The sequence below is a fragment of the Mus musculus genome, chromosome 3 (assembly GCF_000001635.26).
Source record: "Mus musculus strain C57BL/6J chromosome 3, GRCm38.p6 C57BL/6J".
Taxonomy (NCBI): domain Eukaryota; kingdom Metazoa; phylum Chordata; class Mammalia; order Rodentia; family Muridae; genus Mus; species Mus musculus.
This window is the reverse complement of record NC_000069.6, coordinates 96,122,092-96,145,629: the sequence shown is the minus strand read 5'-3', so window position 1 is coordinate 96,145,629 and position 23,538 is coordinate 96,122,092. Positions and strand designations below refer to the sequence as shown.

General features: G+C 40.1%; 1 protein-coding gene across 10 annotated transcripts in view; it reads right to left on the bottom strand.

Annotated features, from left to right (window-relative positions):
* Window positions 1-23,538, bottom strand: part of Otud7b (OTU domain containing 7B) — a 56,626-nt gene that overhangs the window by 15,500 nt on the left and 17,588 nt on the right. For 3 of the 10 annotated variants that reach the window (XM_006501386.3, XM_006501385.3, XM_017319546.1), the window contains 6 exons: window positions 15,287-15,399; window positions 9,006-9,156; window positions 5,025-5,213; window positions 3,915-4,142; window positions 1,288-1,389; window positions 535-662 (listed from right to left, as the gene is read on the bottom strand). In XM_006501386.3, the coding sequence (XP_006501449.1) occupies window positions 535-662; window positions 1,288-1,389; window positions 3,915-4,142; window positions 5,025-5,213; window positions 9,006-9,090 (732 nt within the window). In that variant the 5' untranslated portion in view covers window positions 9,091-9,156; window positions 15,287-15,399. Of the gene's footprint in view, window positions 1-534; window positions 663-1,287; window positions 1,390-3,914; window positions 4,143-5,024; window positions 5,214-9,005; window positions 9,157-13,966; window positions 14,139-15,286; window positions 15,400-23,538 lie in introns of those variants that run through there. The other 7 variants (XM_006501389.4, NM_001025613.1, NM_001025614.1 and 4 more) reach the window with 4 other exon arrangements.

Below are 23,538 nucleotides of genomic sequence, written 5' to 3'. Positions count from 1 at the left end.
GGAAGGTAAAAGAAGGGGAGGGGACAGGGTCTCAAAATTAATCAGGCAGGTGGGATAGCTCAGCAGATAAGGGCATTTGCCAGCAAGCTCAGTAATCTCAATTTTGATCCCTGGAATCCAAACAGTGGAGGGAGAGGACTCGCACAAGGTGTCCTCTGCCCTTCACACTCACATTGCAGTGATCATGCACTCTGTACCCAACAAAGGAGTGAATAATCTAGCCTATATTAAAACGAGCTACAAAAATCCTATGAACTTATCTGAGCTCATTAAAAAACGAAAACTAACAAACAAACCCTCTGCTAAGAACTCTGAGTACCTGCAAGAGGCTTGTGTGGGAAAGCACTGCTGTGGGCAGAGACCTCCACCTGCTGGGTTTACCTCACAGCTGAGCAGAAGCTACTTGCTATGGCATTACCTGAATTTTCTGTAATTTTCAGGAGGACACAGAAGACTCAGCCTTCAGTACCAGAGACACTCCTCTCTGGTTATGGTGGGGGACCTTGGAAAGAAGGTGCACCCAAGCTCACCCACCTCTTTATTCTGCTGTGTTTGCTGCCACCTCCAGCGCCTTCTCAGTGCTTCCTTCTCCACCCCCTTCTCCATCAGTGCATACAGCGCTTTCCTCAGCACCAAGTCTCTATCATGGAAACCCCACATCCCTGTGGGGAGAAAGCAAGGCATAGGACACTTTGTCTCCACTCACTTCCACTTACTAACCCAGCTTTTGTTTTGTGGCACTAAGGACCAAACCCAGGGTCTCAAAAAAGGAGCAGGGTAAAATTTATTCCCTCAACTTCTAAGAGGAAGCCGTCACTCCTCAGCAAACTTAACAAACCAAAATACAACAGCTAGTAAAACTGGTATGACACCATACACCTATGAACATCATGAAATGGCTAGAAAATGGGAATCCCTTCCAAAGCTAAGAACAAATACACGGAGTTATGAGTAGGCGTAATAATTTAATGTGTCATAAAGGCCAACGAAAAACATGTATTTTTATACACTAAAAGACTAGTTAAGTATAATTTTGCCACTATACACATAGCCACATAAGCTTGCTTACTATGCTTATTACTTCGAGAGCTCAGCTCAGAGCCTACAGTAATCCAGTGTTCTCCCATCTCTAAAGATAGGAAGCTAAGGCAAGATTCTCCCATTCCCCTAAGTCTTGGCATGAACCATCATGCTCTACCTGGGATGAAGGGTAAGATGAAATCCCACACATGACACTTGCCTCAACTGCTTTCTCTCTACAGGGAGGGAGGCCATTCTGAGACTCACCAAGAGATGCTGCATGCAGGAGGCAGTTCCCATCCCCAGTAGTTGCTAAAGGGAGCAGCCTCTGGCAGGTGGAGTCCATACTAACCCACCAATTCAGACGCCCTGCAGACATGGCAGCAGGAGAAAGGGAGAGAAGCAGATTAGAAAGACTGCCAGTATAAAACTACTAGTTCTTTTCTTGAGACATGGTCTTGCTACATAGAGCAGGTTGGCTTTGAACTCCTGAACCTTCTGCTTCAGCCTCTCAATAGATACTGAATGCTCTGTACTATGATGATGATGATGACGAATAAACATGGTTTCCTATAATTGAGACTGAACTTTGAACCCACTATACAGCCAAGGCTGGTCTTGAACTCCTGATACATCTGCCTCTATATCCTAAGTGGGGAGATTACAGGACTATAGCATTAAGCCCAGCCTGTATGACTCTTTATATCTTCTTTACTTATAGGTAGAATCTGTTGAGCATGACTAGTTAGAACATTGTGTCTTAAAGTAAAGACAATGTTGTGCCATGGGATCATTAGGCAATGTATGAAGACATGTTTGTTTCCCACAGTTGGTGAGGAGGTATGTACTTCTGCTATCTGGTACATACAGACCAGAAATGCTTCTAAGTATAATATAATGGTCAAGGAAGCTTGTACAACAAAGAATTACTTGATACCAAATGTCAATAATATCCAGGCTGAAACTGTGAGCTACTTAGTGTGGCTCTGATTCCCTCTCTCTGGCCAGGAGACCACTAAATACAATAGCAGCAAAGCTCAGCTTAATTGAATCAACAAAGAAATAACTATGCAAGGTAGGTGTGTGTATGTGTGTATACTCTATCATTTATTTATGTGTATATATCCTGTATCATGTGACAGCACTCAGCAGGTGTGTGTTGTGAATTTAAAGTTATAAGCAAAAAGTCAACGTACATAAAACACCCAAGTAAATTACATTCAATTGTAAATAGCAATCTTACAAATTCATTTACAAGAAGGAATGATTTTACAAATGACACTTGAAAGTTTTCTTGAGCAATTAAAGTCTAGAAAAGGGAAAAAAACAGTTTCTGATTTCAGTAACCCAGATAAATTGGTAACTTCTAAAACCAGTTACAGTTAACACTGGATACAAAATGGAAAGGCTCCCCACCCCCGCTCCACCTCCACCTCCAATCTTTCTTCCATAGGAACTCGAACGTTTTTTATATATTCATTTATATCATGTATCTGAGTGTTTTGTCTGTACGTCCACATCCCACAGGAAGGCCTGGTGCCCTCAGAGGTCAGAGGAGGGTACCGGATCTCCTGAACTAGAGCTGCAGACAGTTGTGAGCTGCCATGTAAGTACTGGGTACTGGAGACAAAGCCTCAGTCTTCTGGAAGAGCAAAGGCTCTTAAGTGCTGAGCCATCTCTCTAGCCCGCCATGGTGATTTTTTTTTCTTTTTTGAGACAGGATCTTACTATGTAGCCATGGCTGGCCTAGAGCTTGATATATAGACCAGGTAGACCAGACTAGCCTCAAACTCATAAAAGATCTGCTTGCTTCTGGCTCCAGAATGCTGAGATTAAATAAAGGCATGTACTACCAAGCCTGGTCTTTTTCAATCTCTACCACGCCCATGAGGATTTTTTTTTAATACATAAATTCTTCCCCAAATTCCCAGCTGCCATACTGTTTTACACTAGTTACTTTTTCTTAATTACCTTTAATTAGTGTGTGAATGTATAAGCATTGGCACATGTGCATGTCACAGCACTGTGTGGAGGTCAGAAGACAACCTGGGGAAGTCAGTTCTCTCCTTCCACAATATGGGTCCCAAGGATCAAGCTCAAGTTGTCAAGCCTTGGTGGCAAGTGTCTTTACTCACTGAGTTATCTTGCTTACTCAAACTAAGTTAATGTTAATTTAAAATGGAGTCAATTATGAAAGTAAATAAATGTAAGGGAAAGATCCACATGAATAGATGTGACTTTTAGTGCATTATCAACAGCCTTGGTCCTGTGTTTGCAAAGGTGCTCCATAGCCAATTGTAATCAATTATTTTTGTTCACATATTGAGTTTTGTATATCAATTACTAAGCCCTTTACATACATATCTGGTTTCCCTTCTATTAAATAGGAACTTTTCAAAGTGTCTAAATTTCATTCCTATCCTTTTCTCTAATACCTGGCTAGTTTTTATTCTTTATCTCAGTACAAGTACCAGAGTCCTATCTAACAGAAATCAGATCTCACACTTAAAAAAGAGGCTACTGGAGCTAAAGGGGTCTGCAACCCTATATATGGAACAACATTATGAACTAACCAGTACCCCCGGAGCTTGTGTCTCTAGCTGCATATGTAGCAGAAGATGGCCTAGTCAGCCATCATTGGGAAGAGCGGCCCATTGGTCTTGCAAACTTTATATGCCTCAGTACAGGGGAACGCCAGGGCCAAGAAGTGGAGTGGGTGGGTAGGGGAATGGGGTGGAGGGTATGGGGGACTTTTGGGATAGCATTGGAAATGTAAATGAGGAAAATACCTAATTAAAAAAAAAGAAAAAAAAGAAAGAGGCTACTGATGAAGGTTTTATGTGGCTGCAGGCCAGAATAGAGGAGGTATCACTGAAGAGGAAACACCCACTGACCTGCCTGTTCCAAGGCAACCAGCATGGACTGCTCAATGAGGTCTCGCTCTATGAAGCTGCGGAAGTCTTCTTTGTACACAGTGAGATCTGGAAGCTGGAAGGCACAGATGGGCATTTCCAGGGGGTGCTCACTGCTCCCCCCACCCCCACCATTGGAGGAGACATGGGAGCGGGCCAGGGAAACAATGCTGGAGCTGGCGTGGGAGATGCCCCTAGACAGGCGTTTTTCTGCAATGAGAAACGGAGTCACCTTAGAACATATGCAACTCTCTCAGAGAATTCGCCACAGATGCAGGGTACTTACTGCTTGACAGTTTCCAGTCAAGGGAAAATTGTATCTAGCCAGCTACTTCTCAACTTTGTATTTTTTATTAAGCCAAACACAAATTGAAAAATATATAAAATGACAGGGTTTTGTTTCTTTGGGTTTTTTTTTTTTGTAGACTCAGTACTACCAAAAGTGTATTCATCTTTCTGGCCCTGTCTGGGGTTTCCCTAACCTTCCTTTTCCTATGACTTTATCTGTGACTCCCATTTTTCAGCATGAATGTGAGCTTAGCAACTTAGTCATTTTTTTTAATGGGAAGAAGAACAAGGAAGAGAATTAGGCTGGATTTTGGCAAAGAATCTCTCTAGGGTCTCAGAGGATGTAGAAAGGATCTCCATTAATGAAAAGATCAACAACATCTATATGACTTACTGTAGCTTTTTGGTATACATATTTGTCAGAAATTTAGAGTCAAATTTTAATATGCCAGAGAGCAAAACACTAATGTAAACTGCTTCCCCAAATAATTTTGTTTTAAATACATGGCACTTGCAATGTCCCAGCCTATGTAACATTATGAACAAAATTGGTCAGTGCAATATTATATGTTTGCATAGCTTCAAGTATTTGGGTGATTATCACAAGGGGACAGGAGCTCTAATGCTAGGCAGCTGTCCTCCTCCAGTACTGGCCAGAGATGATGCAAAGAATGAACAACTGTCTCAGGGTTATTTACAGATAAAGTAACCACTGGGTTTGTCTGGGAAGAGAGTAAGGAATGAAAATCTCTCTAAAGGAGCACACAGGCGCTTCCTACTCCGCCTTAGTCCTCAGAGCAATACCTTGAATGACGTCATCTTGTCTCTGAAGGATGGGTCGAGAAGGGCGAGTGGGCTCTCTATCCGAACCCCCTTTTTCAGGGGTCTTAGGGCAAGTACTCCCTCCACTAAAGGGTGGGGATAGGTTCCCAGCATGGACTTGACGCAACTGTTCAAAATCACTGAGGGCAGCACTCACATCCCAGTTCTTTCCTAACAGGAGAAAAAACAAGAAACATATAATAGACCCAGAGTATTAAGAAACTAGGGGAGACACAGAAAGACCATCTAAACAGCCTAGCACAATTAAGCAAGCCAGGTATGGCAGCACAAGCTTATAATGCTAAAATTCAGGAGCTGAGGCAGGAGGATTGGAAGTTTGAAGCTAGTCTGAGCTACCTGAGACTCAGTTTCAAAATACCTCATGTCAAGAATAAACCTAGTAACATCATATTCATGTACAGTACAATTTTTATTTTAACTTTCTTCTCCTTCCACTTTAATTTTCCTCAATCTGAAATACCAATTTTCTTTATTTTCTATTTCCTATGTAAGGCACACAATGGTAGAAACTTTGTCTCTAAACTCAAACCCTTTAGAGACTTAGTTACATAAAATGAAATTTCTCTTACAAAGGAAACAAAGCTTACAGAAGTACCAAAACGTGTTCAAAGTATCAGTTAGCTTGCAGTAGGCTCTAGACTCTAGGATGTCACAGGGCACCTACAAGTGCATACAAAGTGCGTGTCCAGTGCAGAGCTGCTGGGTAACACAGGCACAGGAGCTGTACAGCTCCTACTTTAAAACAGCACTCTATCTGAAAGGACGCAACATGATGGAGTTTTTCAGTCGCTTTCTCTATTTAAATTCTTTAACACACACGGATGGACTGTTTGCACTTCTGTTACTCTTGCTGCTACAGCCCTGATTTAACTTTTCACCCAGTATCCTACACCTCCAATCTACTCAAGGAGTCTCATGAGATTCACTTTCTAAAGCACATTCAGTTCTGAGTTCATAATCTTTATGTAATGGTTTATCACTACCACAGAAGGCTCCTTAGCCCAATACTGAAGGCTTTCTACAGCCTCTCTTATTTTCTGCCTTTTTCTCTGCCATTTATTTGTGGAAAATATAGATTAGAATACTAGTATTCTGTGTGACTGCTTCCTCCAGGCTGGATATGACCATTACCATCTGACACCCTCTTCTGGACTCCTTGAGATTAGGCATGCACATGTTAGACACTTATACATACATATAAAATAAAACAATCTGGGATTATTACTATTATCATCATCATCATCTCTTGGTAAGGGAGATGGTAATGAGTTAATAAGGTTTATAAGGTTCCTCCTCTGCCCAAGAATACATAAGCATTTAACAATTGCTAAGAAGATAGACTCTTTGATCTGCTCCCTTTTATTAGGGATGGATAGAAATAGACTTCCCCAGAAGATGTTGTGCAATGGTGTGCCTGCAGCAGCGTGCTGTTCTGAAAGTTAAATGAGTTGTAAGCACACAAACGGTGCTTTGTGTGCAGAATCTCGCATGCATTACTACTGCCATTGTCACTGTTGTCTAACCCTCCTGTTAAGCTCTACTAACAATTCATGCTTGCTGACTTAATTCTGCCCCTCTCATCTCTCACTCTTTATTCTCTGTTCTGGACTCCACTGGCCACCTTGCTGTTGCTAGACCACATCAAGACTGTTCCCCACCCAGGCCTTTCACTGACTATTCTTATTGCATGTAAGATACTTTTCTCCAGCATACCTATATAGATCAGTCTTTGTAAACTTCAGGTATCCACTCAAATACCATTTTCTTAGTAAGTCCTACTCTGACTGCCCAGTTTGAAATCCTGTTCACCTCAATACTCTGGATATCATTTTCCATAATCCTCCATACCCTCAAACATACTGCATATAAACTATATACATACTCCTTGTATACTGGCCACCTTTCCTATAACATTAGGGTAGGGGTTTCTGTTTAGTACAAGCATCCAGAATAAGACCTGGCATCTAGCAAAAACTCAATAAACATTTGCTGAATAAATGGAGAATATTTCCCCTAAGTCAAGTCGTGTACTAATAAACAGCCTATCTTGAGAACTAGATATGCACTTCCAACTGTCAGGAAACTCCTTAAAGTCATCAGGACCTCTTAACACTAGCACCGAATGTTAATAATGTCCAGCACCGAATGTTAATAATCTCTCCAAAACTTGTACCCTCTCTTCCTCATGTGGCCCCTAAATCAGTAAGAGCATCACAACTTCTCCAGTCCCTAGCCTCTAGCAGGAGCTCCTCACTATTGCCCAGACCCACCGTTCTTCTCCCTCCCCTCAGTTACTCAGAGGGTTGTTTAGGTAACTCTCCAATCCATTCCTTCTTGTCTGTTTTTATTGTCTCTGCCCTAATTCAAGTCTTTATAAGTTCACCTGTGTAGTATATATGTATAGTGTGTCCTTCCTTTGTTCCTTTAAGAGGGAGACTCTCTGGGAAGATTTTCTAATGAGTCTCTGCTCCTAATCTCTGTTCTCTCTAATTTATTCTTTGTACTATAACCAAAGTTAACGCTTTCTTGTTTTGTTTTTAAGATAGGGTTTCACTGTGTAGACCAGGCTTGTCTTGAACTCACAGAGATCTGCTTGCCTCTGCCTCCCAAGTGCTAGGATTATGTGACACCATGCCTAGCAAAGAGTTAACTTTTTAAAGAAAATTAGCACACTAAAGAAAGAGACGATAACAATAATAACAAGTTCTTTGATTCCCTTTCTAAATGGTACCTTTTGAAAAATATATTTATTTTTTATTTTATGTGTATGAATGTTTTGCCTGCATGTATGTATGTGCATCATATGCCTGCCTGGTGTCCAAGGAGGCCAACTCACAGTTGTGAGTCACTATGTGGGTACTGAGACATGAGCCCAGGTTCTCTGAAGAGCAGCAAATGCTCTTAACTGCTGATGCATCTCTCTAGCGACTAATATCTAACTCCATCAGCTCCTCTCCCTCTCACCAACACTGCAGTCACTATTATGTCTCACCTCAACTATGGTAAATTCTTACCTGGCTTTACCAATGGCCTATATATAACCTATTGAAACAGATTAAACCCTTAAACTCTAAAAACTATTCTTATACTATTAAAAACTTTACTTCCAGTAAACTGAAAGTATAAATTCCTGACTATGGCGAACAAACGCCCCCATACTCTGCTTCCTGTCCACCCTGCCAGCTCCCATCACTCACGAACCACTCTTCCCATCTCGCTCACCACTCCATTACATCACTCTCTCTCCTCTTAGGGTCATCTTATTAAGCGATTTTTCCTGGGTAGTCCTTCCTGAAAGCTAAATTAGATTTCCCTCTTCATACTCATGACATTCTTAGTTTGTTTGTTTTTTTTCAATTTTATGAGTGTTTACAACATGCAAGAAGTATTTGTAACATGATCATTAAGAGCCACACTCTGAAAACCGGTCAAGGTTCAAATCCTATGTAATTTCACTGCAATTATATAACACAGCAGCTGAGAGAATAATACATCAAGTACTTTGCATATACTGGGTACACTACACACACAATGAAACACTTGCTCTTTTAAGAGGATGATTTTATTTTTATTTTTTCCTTAACTTTGAGTGTGTTGTTGGGCACATGTGTGGTATATATGTGTTGTATGTGCATACAAATGCATATAGATGCTAGAACAAGTGGGTAGTATATATGTATAGCGTGTGCATAATGGCTAGAGGACAAGATCAGGTATGATTATTTTAGTGGGCTAATCTAACTTTCCCCTTGACTTACCTGAATATAAATTCACAATGAAGCAAGCACCTAATACATACAAGGTGACCAGGGAATCTGTGGTTTCAATAGAAGCAACTAAAATGGAGGGTTTACAGCACTCAAAACATTTTTCTGATCCCCTTAAAATGTTCCAAATCACCCTAATGGGATTTTGCTTTCTCTTTTCTCACTTTCTCCTTACCTTCTAGAAGATCTCGAGCCAGCCCTGGCTCTGCACCTGTGGAACGAACAAAATCCGACAGGACAGCATCCATGTCCAGGGTCATGGGATCATCAGGTACTCTCAGGCAGCAGGATGTGAGCAGAACATAGATCCAAATCCAGGCTCTGACCTGAAAAGGAGATGCATGCACAAGGCTCACCTAACCAGAACAGCATCATCACAGCCCGATTTCAACAGTCTCTTAACACATGCTAACTGTTCTGGTTCCTTCATTCCAACTGAATTTTCAAACAAAAAATAAATTTTTTCATGAAGAATCACATTTCATTTCCTTGTTAACAATATTTTAATACCTACAGTAACTACAAACTACTCAACAAAGCTTTGCTTCTGCTTTTTTCATTGTTTTGGTTTGATTTTTAAGGAGAAAGGCACTGAGGATGTAGCCCAGGGATTGCATATACTAGGAAGTGCTCTATACCCACCCTAGTGCCATGTCTGCCCCTCCAGTCTAAAGGGAGAAGGCAGCAATCTGCTGCCCTAGAAAGCTCTCTGACCTACAATATTTCCTAAATGGCGCCATGCTCATGTCCCTCCTGAAACATATTGATTATTAAGGGTTTTTGGTTTTGTAGACAATGCTTCGTATGTAGCTCAGGCTAACCTCAAACCTGTAGCAATCATCCTGTCTCAGCCTTGTGAATGCTGATATTACAGGTATGTGCCACCATGCTCTGGCTTTCTTCTGAACGTACTTTAATCACTCTTTGCCTAGCCTTTGATTTTCTTTTTCTTTTTTTTTTTTTTTTAAAGATTTATTTATTTATTATATGTAAGTACACTGTAGCTGTCTTCAGACACACCAGAAGAGGGAGTCAGATCTCGTTACGGATGGTTGTGAGCCACCATGTGGTTGCTGGGATTTGAACTCTGGACCTTCGGAAGAGCAGTCAGGTGCTCTTACCCACTGAGCCATCTCACCAGCCCTAGCCTTTGATTTTCATGTCAAATTTTTGGAAATAGGAAGTTGCATGTCTTCTTTACTGATCTATCCTCAGGATGAACTACTTGACACAGTACAAGGCACACTGGCCCTTAGTAGATACTTATTAAACAAAATAACACTATACAGCAGATGACTTCAAGGCTGACTAATATTCTCATGCTAGTTGAGAAAACAGGAAGAGTAAACTGAATGCTGAAACTTCTCAAAATAACAAACTATTCCACACTCTGAGTGGAGATCCCAGAGGCTCATCCCAACAGTCACTAACTGCAGAACTCAGGAAACACAATCAGAAAGAGTTGTCTCCCAGGACAAACGAGTGCCAGTTTACCTGAGAAAAGATCCCTCTTTCAGACTTGACTTTAGCAGAAACTATGTCCCTGACCTGACAGCCTGGCACCATGTCAACATTCCTCTGAGGTTAATAGTCCCAGCTGAGAAAGCAAAAATAGGGTGGAGATCCACCTCTGACCACACTCATTAGTCTTACGGTGCTCTGTAGAAGGGGCTCGTTCATAAAGTGCCCAGGTATCCAACTGTCTCATTGCACCCACTAATCATCTTTTTGGAAAAGACAAAACCAGAATTGTTGAAAACAACAGATGACTCAGACAATACATTCCTCCGAAAACCTAAAGCCTAAGCATGACCTCCAAGGATTTTTTTCTTCACTCCTCTTCTATCCCTTAATACAACTTTTTTGTAGTATGATCTGATTCCATTTTTCTACATTTTTAGAACTAGTAAGGCAAATAGCAAATTTTTGTGGGTTGTAAAAATTATAAGTCTCTAACCTGATAACTGAATTGTTTTGTTGGTGGTAGTTCTTTGGATTTTTTTTTTTAAAAGAGAAATCACTATTTCTTATAGTGCTCTAATAATACAAGAAACCAATGGGTACAGAGCATGATTTATTCATATCCCTAGTCCAACACTGAGCAAGGTATCTACAATATAATAGGCAGTTATAAATACCTAGTGACTAAATTCATTATAAACAAATGTCTAATTTGCATCTGTTTCACTATCCTAAGCACCAAGCCAGCAATCCAGCCTAAGGTAAACAGCCCCTGCTGTTAATCTCACACTAATCCAGAACTACATGAAGAGCTTCTGGCCAAGCTTTCTATGAAGTGACCCAGCCCCCTTGCAACTTGTGCCTAAGAATTGAGTTTCAAGCTCTTAGTGACAGGGAGATCTCTAAGGTCTGCCCTGGGCAGGACAGCAGACAACATGGACTTCTACAACTTTCCCCCAAGCCTCTGAATAAAGTGTTTCAACAACAACAACAATAAAAAGTATTGAATTTCAAGGCAGGCAAGTATTACACATTTCTAACATCAGCACTCAAGAGGCAGAGGCGAGAGGATTGAGAATTCAAAGCTACAAAGAAAGACCCTGTCCAAAAAAAAAAAAAATTAAATGCTTTCAGAATTCACAGGTGAATGAAAGGCTTTTCATCTAATGCAAATGAGAATTCTCTCCAAAGCCCACTGTATTCACCACTTTGTCACAGGACATGGGCACTATCCAAGTAACAAACATAAATAGTCCAAAATTAAGAGACTAACTCCAAAATGAACTTAAATCTTTACTCTTAAAAAATAAAATAAGGTAAACTTGTGTGGTGGCTCAGGTCTTTAATACTAGAATTCTGAAAGCAGAGGCAGGCAGGTAATTCCCTGTGAGTTCGAGGCCAGCTTGGTCTATGTAATGAGTTCGAGGGCAGATAGAACTATGACACCCTGCCTCAAACAAACAAACAGACAGACAGACAGTCAAGCCACTGTAAGCTACTCTAACAGCTTTCTGAAAGGACGTGGGAAAGACGAAACAGCACACACAGCGCTCCGTGGAACGAAGGAGACTGAGCCACAGGCATGCAAACAATTTCCAGCCAGATCGAGAGAGGCTCCTGAGGGAGAAGCAAACAAAAACCATCAGTGTCATGGCATCCGGGATCTTACATGGAAACAGAAGGTAGGCCGCTCAATTCCAAACATCTAAAATAAACAAATAACTCCTATCAGGAAAGACTGGCTCTTCAGCAAAAAATGTGAAGCACTAAAGCAAACTTCTTGGCAGCTCATTCTTGTATTGGATTCTCCAATACATGGTTGGACTGTGACCTTCGCCCAACAGAAGGACAGCAGATCTTGTTACAACATCACAACACCTGGCTGATGCTTCTCAAATTCCAAGTGAGGATACCGAAGCCAATTACGAAGACTCAGCTAGCCCTGTCTCAACACACAGGAAGGAAAACCCCAAACAAAAAAACAAACACAACCTTCAGCTTTTCAAATAAAAGGGAAGCAGCACTCAAATATTTGTTGACTGTGTGGTTTATAGATGGATTCAGTCAAAAGCATCCAGTTTTCCTAGTAGAAGGGCTGTCACCAATTACTCAGTCCCATGTCTGACCCCACCAAAGAACTCTTCTAGTACATCTCTAGCAGATTGTCCAGTTCCCAAGTGAATACAAGCTCTGACAGGGAGCTCATTACTTTCAGATCCAACTGTAATAAGTTGTTTTTTCTAAATAAAAGCCAAACCTATCACTACACTCCTCCCCCTAATAATGTTCACATACTGGTTCTTATTCAGTTCTACTGAACAACAAAATTGACTCCTGAGAATGATGGACTTTTCAATGGAAATTAAATCATTTCTTTACAAAATTACTTGTTGCAGCCAAACATCATTATCGTGAGCCAGGTGCTTTTATAAACTCTTTGCCTGGATCTGTCTTTACTTGTACCTATATTCATTTATAAATGTTGGTGCTGATCATAGCTATAAACTCCAGAACTGCATAAACAGAGTATCTTGCTCAAAATTCAATTCTGCCTCTTACCCTGCTTCCACTTTCAGGCTCTCCTGAAGACAGAACCAAGAACAAGCTAGTATTCCTTAAGCTCTTTCAATGACAACTCAACAGCTGTGCACTCAGCAGCACACAAGGCTAGCAACGCCTCCTGCCAACTGCCACATACTATCATATTTGCTCAACAATGAAAACAAAAAGCCAGGTGAATAGCTTGTCTGAATGTAGAAAGTCTGAATGCATATCTTCCTGCTGGCCTCCACCGTTTCCAAAGGGATGAAGGCATGACACAGAAAGGGAGCACAGCCGCACTCAGTGTTAGGGAACACAGTCGCAGGCTCAGTGTTTCCTCACTTCAAGTCCTGCCATTTTCCTGAGAAATGTTAATGCTCATCTGTAATCCATCTACCTTAGAGTTTCATAATATCTAAAACCTTTCATCTCTATTGAGATCATTCAAAACCATTTTCACTGGTAGACTGAAATGCTAGCATTTTACTCTACATTTTTCTTTTCTTTTCTCTTTTCTTTTCTTTTTTAAAAGACAGCGCCGCTACACAGCCTTCAATGGCCTAGAGCTTCCTATGAAACCCAGGCTGGCCTCCCACTTGTAGTGATCTTCTTACCCTTGCCTCCTGGGTACTAGGATTACATGTGCAACCACCACACCAAGTTTCCAGCTCTTCTCCATTCTACAGCTACTCTCTTAGTCTCTACAGCATCTACTCCCTTAACCACATCATGCTTGGGACAATAAAAAGTCCATCAACTGCCAACGGAACATTGGGCACTATGCTCAAGATTAAACATGAACAGTGAACCAGACACAATCTCCGTGCTTATAAAATATCTACAGTAAAAAGGAAAAAATTATAAACTCTCACAATAATAAATACTGAAGACGAGGATGTTATCTCCCGTAAGGCAGGAGAAGCCGCCACAGGGACGTGGTACTTAACTAAGAACTGGACAGTGAGCAACTAGAGAGATAGCCTGGAATTAAGATAGCTCCAAGCCGACAAAGCAGTTTGTGAGAGGTGAGAGCTGTAGAAAACACAGACAGGACCTAGCAGACCCTGGGAAAATTTGAGGTTTTCGAATTGTGAGCACAGGTGGAAAAGAATCAGAAATGAATTATTAACATACCAGAATGATACGGTTTTAAAGACCTTTGCTGTTGGCGTTGTTACAACCATACTGACTCTGGTGAGAAGAGTCTGAGACAGCAGCAGACTTAGGAAATGAATGATGAACTAGATTAGGATGACAGCAGAGTAGGGAACCTGAACAGACTCGCTTCTTACCCCTTCTTGCAGAACTGAAAGGGAAACCAATGACTGATCACTTAAATAATCTGCAAAAACCTAGTTTCTTTTTTAAAGATTTATTTTCATTATATGCATGAGTGTTTTATCTACAAGTATGTATGTATACTACATGTATGTCTAGTGCTCAGAGGTCAAAAAGGGACACTGGATTCCTGGAAATCTAGAATTATAGATAGTTGTGAGCCACCATGTAGGTTCTGGGAACCAAACTCGGGTCTTCTCCAAGAGTAGCAAGTGCTTTTTTTTTTTTTTCCCTGGGCTTTTTGAGACAGGGTTTCTCGATGTAGACCAGGCTGTCCTGGAACTCAGAAATCCCCTTGCCTCTGTTTCTTAAATGCTGGGATTAAAGGCATGAGTCACCACTGCTGGGCATCAGCAAGTGCTCTTAACCATTAAGCCGCCTCTACTACTCAAAACCTAGTTTGTTTGTTTTCTTTCTTTCTTTTTAATTTGTCCACATAGCTTTTTAATTTGAAACGTGAAGAAGAAATGTACTTGTGTACTAGGTAAAATGGATTTATATAAATGTTTATTTTAGTTTAATGAATTTACAAAAATTTAAAGACCCAAAAGTAATTTGTTAGGCATTTTTATAGATTTCTTATCACTGTGATAACAAAGTTCAACAAATTGTGTGGCTTAAATACCACTTTGCAGTTTTATACTCTTTTTTAAAAATTAATCATTTTGTTTACATTTCAAATGATATCCCCCTTCCCAGTTTCCCCTCTACAACCTCCCCATCCCCTACCCTCCCCCCTTTTCCTCTATGAGGGGCTCCTCCACCCACTCACCAACCCACTCCTGCCTTATTGCTCTAGCATCCCTCTACACTGGGGCATTAAGCCTCCACAGGACCAAGGGCCTCCCCTCCCTCTTATGCCAAACAAGGCCATCCTCTGCTAAATGTGTATTTGGAGCCATGGATCCCTCCATGTATAGTCTTTGGTTGGCAAAACCTAGTTTCTTTACTATTCTGTTTTGGCTACCCAACTTGGATGGGTCCTCTACTCAATTTCTCTACCACTAGATAGAGTTACTGAGCAAAATAAGATCAAATAATTCTGTAGATCAGTATGCCAAATAAAGTATATTTAGTTTTCTCTCTTTCATCAAAACACCATTATCTTCTACTTGCCTCTGTTACACCATGAAGTTGTCTCAGGACAGTCTCACACCTTCACCACTTTTTTCTGAGCCTCCTACTCAAGAAGCTGTCTCACTTACCCTTAGCAAAGGATCTTGCTCTCACTGCAAAGAAACAGGAAAATTATAAAGCAAGGAAAGGACCTCCTTTAGGTTTCCTCTCTTTCCCTTCATGCACATTTGTGTGGTGTGAATAAGAATGACCCCATAAGCTCATATATGTGACTGCTTAGCAACAGGGAGTGGCACTATTGGAAAAGATTACAAAGATTAGGAGGAAGTGGGTCCCTGGGGGGCGAGGGGGGGTAGGTGCTGAGGCCCATGCCAAGCCTGGATTGTCTCTCTCTCTCTGCCTATGGAGCAGTTTGGAGCTCTTCAGCTACTGCTCTAGCACCTGCCTAAGTACACCATGCTCCCCACCTCTGAACTGTAAGCAAGTCCCACTTTAATGTTTTGTTTTATAGGAGCTGCCTTGACTATGTTGTCTTCCCAACAATAGAAGAATGAATAAGATGTCCTACTCAAATGGCTTCCCCGGGGAGGACAGTGGCATCGCAGGGCCTTTCACAATCCTCCTCCTCCTCAGCTCTCCTAGGCCACCTCAGGGACTCTGCCTGCTTCTGCACTAAGGTTAAGCACAGAGTTCTGGCTAGAAGCCCTCCACTTCTTACTCTGTAGCATCTTCTTGAGAAACTTCATTCTCAATCCTGGCCACCCAAATGCTGATGATTTTAAAGATATCCAGAGTATCAAATTCTTCCTGCCTTGCTCGAGAAGCCCCAGACACTTCAAGTTGGGCACACTAAAAACAAATTCTTCCCTCATCTCTGTCCTCCACCCTTTCCGGCTATCACAGTGTTTTCTAATCTAGCAGAGTGGAGCACTACTTCAGGCACCGAGCCGCAGCCAGGCAGGCATGCTATGCTTTCCTCTCCTGCCTTACACTCACACAGCTTTTCAGACTTACCTTTATAGTCTCTTAAGTCCATCCAATGCCTTTAACAAGCTTTTATATCTCTTTTGAAAACTGGGACCCAATGTTTCTTTTCACAAACACTGATCAATGTCTATAAGTACCTAGTATAGAGAATTATTTAATATAAATATGACAATATATCCCAGTGCTCAAAATTCCTCAAAGGCTCCACTGAGCAAAGTTTAACATCTAAATTCTGAATATCACACAGAAGCCCTTCGTGACTGGGCTCTCCTTCCCATTAGCTCCATCAAGTATACTTCAGATCTCAGTCGCTGTATAGATTGTTCCCTGCCTAAAGGACTGTTAGGCTCTTTCCTCTTCTTAAAGACTCACCTGAGTGCCATCTCATTTGCAAAGTGTTCTCTGGACTCCACTTTTCCCTTGGTATTCACAATAAAACTTTGCCCTCCACATCTATCACCATTTCCCCATAGCACACAGATTTTGTTTATTTTGTTTGTGTCTCCACCAAACAGCAGCAATATGAGGGCAAAAACTCTCCTGTGCCCCATTCACTACCAGGTACACAATTTTCATTTCAATAAACTGAAATATGTTTGTATATTTGTATAGTACCCAACTATAGACAGACAGACAGTCAGACAAACACAACACACACAAACACACACACACACACACCCCTGTATTACACATAGGCAAATTTACATTGGCTTATCTCAAAGACATTTTGCTAAAGACTTTATTTGGTATAGCTTCTCTTCCCTAATGACTGTTTTAACTCAGACTAATACTGCATTAAAGTCCATCTGTACATACTAAGTCCCCAACAACTTAGTAACTGAGGATAGAACCTGAAAATAAATACTGATGGAAGGTAATAGATCTCTGCTAAAATGCTTGAGAAACTCCTGACCCTACACTCTCTTACACCATCCTCCCAAGCCTCCATGTCCTCACCCTGCACTCTCTCTGGCCCCACCACTGCACTAGAGCAGCCTCTGCATCCTCTCCAACTCCTCTCAAACCTCACTGGAAAAAAAAACATTTAAGAGTCAAGAACTTTCAAAGGTCAGAGACTCCTCCATGCTTATGATGTCAACTCCAAGGAATCCAGACACAGAGAGGAGGGCAGGGGCACACAATCCTCCTAAGGTGGGAGGAGAGATGAATGGTTGTTTTGGCAGGCTGTCTTGGGTTAATACAGGTCCTTCCAACATACAAAAATGTAACCTTTCAGAAAGAAACAGAATATGGCCAACTTCTACTCTCAAGGGACCCATGTAACATTTAATGGAAACAAAGTCAAAGACTAAAGCTTTAGAAATTATTTCACTTAAATTTTCAAACAACTCTAAGAGGTTTGTATCATTAATCTCATATGACTCATGATAATGACAAGCTCAGAGACTTGGGGATTCCTTCAACATCACACAGTACTAAGTAACTAACCATACTATTTACAAGTCAGCCTACCCACAACAGAGACCAGTACCTACTGTAATAGCACACTTCACCTGGAGAGGATGGAAGAACACAGCCAATCCATTCACTCATACAAGAGTCCACCCTCACTGCTCAGACCCTCTCAACTCCACAAAGAATTGACTCTGGGTTCAAACACTTCTTGTTACAAATCTGGATCTAACATTTTAGAACTAAGTAATCCTGGAAATACAATTTTTTTGTGCCACATTTTCTTCACATATAAGATGGAAAATACACAGTATTTAACTTTTGTTTAGATTACAAATATTTACAATCTTTACAGTAATACCTGATATACATCCTTGAGAAATGTAAACGGCCTACTTTGTGCCCAAATCCTTGTCACAATACTCTTAACTCCACCAGAACCCAACATAGCTACCTATCATTTCTTCCAGAGTTCACTCCTCTCAAATCAACTCCTCAAGTCCTACAAGTCTTTTCTTGTTGTCTCATGTTTTTTGTTTGCTTTGTGTATGTGTGTGGGGTGGGAGTATATTTTGTGTTTTGAGAAAAGGTTGTATATAGCACAGGCTGGCCTTGAATTCTCTGTTGCCAATGATCTTGAATGAGTAGTCTTACTTTTTCTATGTTACAAGTATTGGGGATAGAGACTTATCATCATACCTGGTTTTTGCAGGGCTGGGAATTCAACTCAGGTCTTCACGCATGCTAGGCAAGCACTTTACCAAGTAAGACACATTTCCAGCCTTGCTCATTTTTGTTTGGATTTGTTGTTTGTTTGTTTGTTTGTTTGTTTGTTTTTTAAAGACAAGTCTAACTATGTAGCTCAAGCTAACCTCAAACTCATTCTGTAACCCAAATAGGCACCTTGCAATCCTCTTGTCTCAGCCTCCCAAGTAGCTGGGATTATAGGCCTATACTACTATGCCTAAAGCAACATTTTTTGTTTGTTTTAGATTAATGTATACTTTACATATTTTTTCTTTTTTCTTTTTCCTTTTAGTTAGGGCTAAGAATGGCCCAAGATTAGGTTTTCTTGGGTTTTTGTTAACTTTGTCTTTGTCTTCTGAGTTAAGTTTTCTCTATGTAGCCCTGGCTGTCCTAGAACTCAGTATGTAGACCAGGCTGGCCTTAGAGAGATCTGTCTGGCTCTGCCTCCTGAGTTCTGGGATTAAAGGCATGTGCCACCACACTGAGCCAAGATTGAGTTTTCAATAAAGTCAACTTTTAAAATATCCTACAAAAACAAAAGTTCTACTTGAGCCCTTTAAAAATTGACTGCTTAATTTCATATATACATACCACTACTAACAAAACAATTTCAGATCAACAGCCTACACTAATTGTAAAACTCTCTCAAAGGTCAATTCACAAGCCTTTAGTAACTAACACCCAGCCCTCTACCAGCTATGCAGTTCCTAATTATTGGTCATTTAGTTGTCAATTATTTAGTATCTAGTGACTGGAAAAGTCAGAAAGAAGGAAAAATCAGCCGGACGTGGTGGCACAGCACGCCTTTAATCCCAGCGCTTGGGAGGCAGAGGCAGGCAGATTTCTGAGTTCGAGGCCAGCCTGGTCTACAGAGTGAGTTCCAGGACAGCCAGGGCTACACAGAGAAACCCTGTCTCGAAGAAAAAAAAACAAAACAAAAAAAAAAACAAAAAAAACCCAAAAAAACAAAAAAGAAGGAACCATCAAACTACTGTACTATCTGTGTTAGTTATCCATACAAAACCAATCTATTTCATAAGTCTCTTTTGGTAAATTAACTTCCTTCCACATACTGCTAATAATTTTTAGCTTTCATTAGACAAAGAAGTTTTCCTTTTATAAAAGTAGATACTTCAGAGACAGGCACAGTGGTATATATTCGTAATCTTACCACTCAGAAGGCTGAGTCAGGAGGAATATTTTGAGCTCAATGTCACCCTAAATTACAGAGTACCAGATTAGCCAAGGCTACATATTGAGATCCTATTTCAAATAAGCAAAACAACAAATTAGATACTGCAGCTCAAAGATTTTCATCATTTTCTTCTTTTTAGTTCTGCATCTATCTTTTCTTACCATCTCTAAGCCTCCTTCAGGCTCTATGTAAACCACTTGCCATTGTTATTAGCTGGTCTTTTAGACACTTCCACCCTACCTCCAACTTGATTATTAGTAATTTATTCAAAATTTGCCAATCTAGTCTATCATCTTGTAGACACTGATTTAATGGCTGGGAATACAAAGAAGAGGAGCTACAGAACTCCCTGCACTGAGTGTGAACCCATTAGTGTCACTAGCACAGGAATCTATACAAGAGCAACTACTTTACCCAGAGGAGTGAGAGACCTCGAGTCTTTACGGAGAGCAGGAGCATAGAGGACAAGACTACATTTCAGTGGAGATCCTTGATATTGGCATTCTTACTTAATGTTTTAAGTATCCATACTTAAAACAGACTTTAAATTATTTATTGGTTTCAAATATTAACCCATTTTCTGATCTTCCCCATTGATACCATAAGGGTACATATGAACAAATATGATTTATATGAGTATAGCTATGAGTCCTCTAAATAACTTTGTAGTTTTACTTGTGAAACACTTTGACAAATCAAAAAAAAAAACAAAAAAAAAACAAAAAAACAAGTTTCAAATTATAATAGTACACACCTGTAATCTCAATATCCAAAAGAGTGATGTGGGAAAACTCCCAAGTTCAAGACCAGGCTCAGCTACCTAGTGAGTTCTAGGCCAACCTAAGTTATATATATGACTCTGTCCCTCAAATATTTTTAGTTAAATACTTTTTAAGGTTTTTATTCTGTGTTTTCTGATAGGTGACACATATACTCAGAGGCACTTGCCATACCTAAATGATACCCAAATGGCAAGGCAGCTGGACCTAGGGGTTCTGATTCTGATTCAGGGTTCATACCTGCTCTCCAAAAGATTTATGAGAAAATCATATCTGTTTAGACACAAACTCCACATGCCTACTGACACTGTTTCTTAGCTGTTACTATTCTTACTGACAACTGCTACCCACTCCACAAGTGCACACATATCCAGGCTGCAGTAAAGTATACTCTCTAATCCAGGTCATCTCCAGCACTACCTGGGTCTCTTTCACTTGTGCAGGTTGCTCTTCTTGTAGTATTTTGTTTTTCTTTTAAGAACAAACAACCTGGGGTTGGAGGGATGGCTTGTGGTTAAGAGCACTGGTTGCTCTTTCAGAGAACCTGGATTTGATTCCCAGCAGCCCCATTGAACCTGTAATTCTTTTAATCTCTGCTGGCAACAGTAAGATATACAGCCATACATGTAGATGAAGCAACTATATACATAAAATAAAATATGTACATAGTTAACATCCTATGTGAACCAAAGTAGGGAGGCTCAGAAAGTCAGTGCCTTCCAGTGTCACACTTTAGAATCATGAACTTTTAGAAATATCTTATCAGAGACCATTTTATTCCATATATCAAGTTACAGATGACAACAACTTAGAGAGAGTCAAGTTAGTAAAGTTTAGTCACTGCCCAAACCACAGAGCTAGCTAGTGATAAAACCAGTTCTCAAAACATAAATCTAGTGACGCTAGTAACTGCTACCTGATGTCACATATCGCCAGCTTTCAAACTCCTAGCCGCCCCCCCCCCCCGCCCTCATATTCAGCTAGATCTCTGGCTTCTACAGATACGTACCAAAGAAAAAGATGTGTACTTTAAAAGTCAATCCCTTATGCAACCCATATTCAGAAAAAGAAATCATCTGTAAAGACTATCAGAGAGGCACAGCAAAACAAAGCACTTTTGTGTGCCAACCAACACTAAGATAGAAACTCTACTTGGAAGAACTCTATAACATCATATCCCTAAGGCCTAAAGCAAGAGGACAGGATAAAATTATGTATCATAGAGATATTTTTATTTTTATATTGATAGTTTGAAGCTAGAATATACTTTTTGAGAATAAACCTATTTTAATTGAATACACTTGTCTTATACTAATTTAAAAAATCACTGCTGAGTTTTGAACAGGACAAAACATAATCTAAAACCAAGAGAGAAACAAAACACCAACTTTTAACACATTTCTTCTGTTTGGCCCTAGTGGATGCCTGAAGCATCAAAGCAGCAGATCTCCCTACAGTTAGTTATTCAAGCTAGTTTGCTTCTTAAAAAACAAAACAAAAACCACTTGTCCTCTTTCTCAGGAAGGGCATCAGAGTGGCACCCAAGCGCAAATTCTCCACTGATGGATACTTAACCTCCTAACTCAATGCCAGACAGGCCGCAAGGTGAAGGAGAATAAAATATATAAAGCAATGCTGCCTTCTAGAAGTTTATAATGGGCTATTTCCTGAGAAAAAGGGGGGGGGCAGATTATCAATCAGCTTCCTTTATTGAACAAATATTTACCAAGTATTGGAAATCAGAGACAAAAACAAAATAAAACATATTTTAACCAAGCAAAAGAAACCATAAAGGGGAGAGAGATCTTCAAAATCTAAACAGATTATTATAGTTGTTTGTTTCTCTCCAAGAATGCCAATCATTGAAAGTTACCTATAAAGTCCTTTTTTGAAATACCTAATCGAAAACTTTAATCAAAGACATTGTTTACTCAATCTTACTACTACCTTGAGAGCCAGACAGACACTGATCCTGACCAACACATTTGCTATCTATTCTACAGGATCCATATTAGAATAATGTGGTTTGTCTTATCCCCAACTCTATATAAACTGTTTATTATGTAGATAGATGCTTCCAAAAGAATGTACTAAAAAATGTCTAAGGTCAAGTGTCGTGGTGTATGCCTAGCAATTGTGAAGGCAGAAAGATGAGGAAATTCAAGGCCATCTTCAGCTACCCACGGGGAGCTAGGCTACATGAAACCCGGCCTATTTCCTTCACTCCCCCAAAATGACAAGTCTTGTTAAACTTGTTTTAGAAACTCTATATCATGTGTACAAATGTGATGTAAATAAGAAAACTGTTGAACTCTTGGTGGACGTGGAATAGACAGAAGTAGCGTAGGCAACCCTTTACAAGAATATAACATCAGACCAAATTTTCAAAAGAAAGATCTTTGCCTTTTCCTCTCCCATAAAAACTACAAAAGCATCAATTAGTACACAAGTTAATATCTCATTGGCATCTGTGTCTTTCCTTAAAACTAACCCCAGAAATCAAACCTAAGAATGAGTTGTAGCCATTATTATTTTTAGTGGTAGTAGTGTTGATAGTAGTAACTACTGGCTGTAAAAATAGAAAAGACATAAATGGAAATATAGAAAAGTATCTCAAAAATCAAACTCAGTTTTACCTAGAATTCAAAAGCAAGTAAGTCTACCAAAGGGTCAATAATTTACGACTAACTCAAGCAAAACAAAAATCACAAATTTCTCCTTAAATTATACACTTAATAGACCAAATTGATCCAGTCGGAAAGTATTAGATTCAGATCCTCTATAAGAACTTGAAACTAGGGCTGGAGAGACGGCTCAGTGGTTAAAAGCACCAACTGCTCTTCTAGAGGTCCTGAGTTCAATTCCCAGCAACCACATGGTGAGGTACAGTCATCTCTAATGGGATCAGATGCCCTATTCTGCTGTGTCTAAAGAGAGTAACAATGTACTCATATACATAAAATAATTAAATCTTAAAAAAAAAGAACTTGAAACTACAAAACTTCATTAATTCCATCCTTTCTTCAAAAGCATTACTTATAGTTAAATGCTTAGTACACCTTTTTTGTAATAATTTTTATTACATTTATTGGGGATGGGGTGTGGGGTGTGCATGTTCCACAACTTGTGAGAATCATGTATAGCTGAAGTATCAAATTCAGATCAGCCTC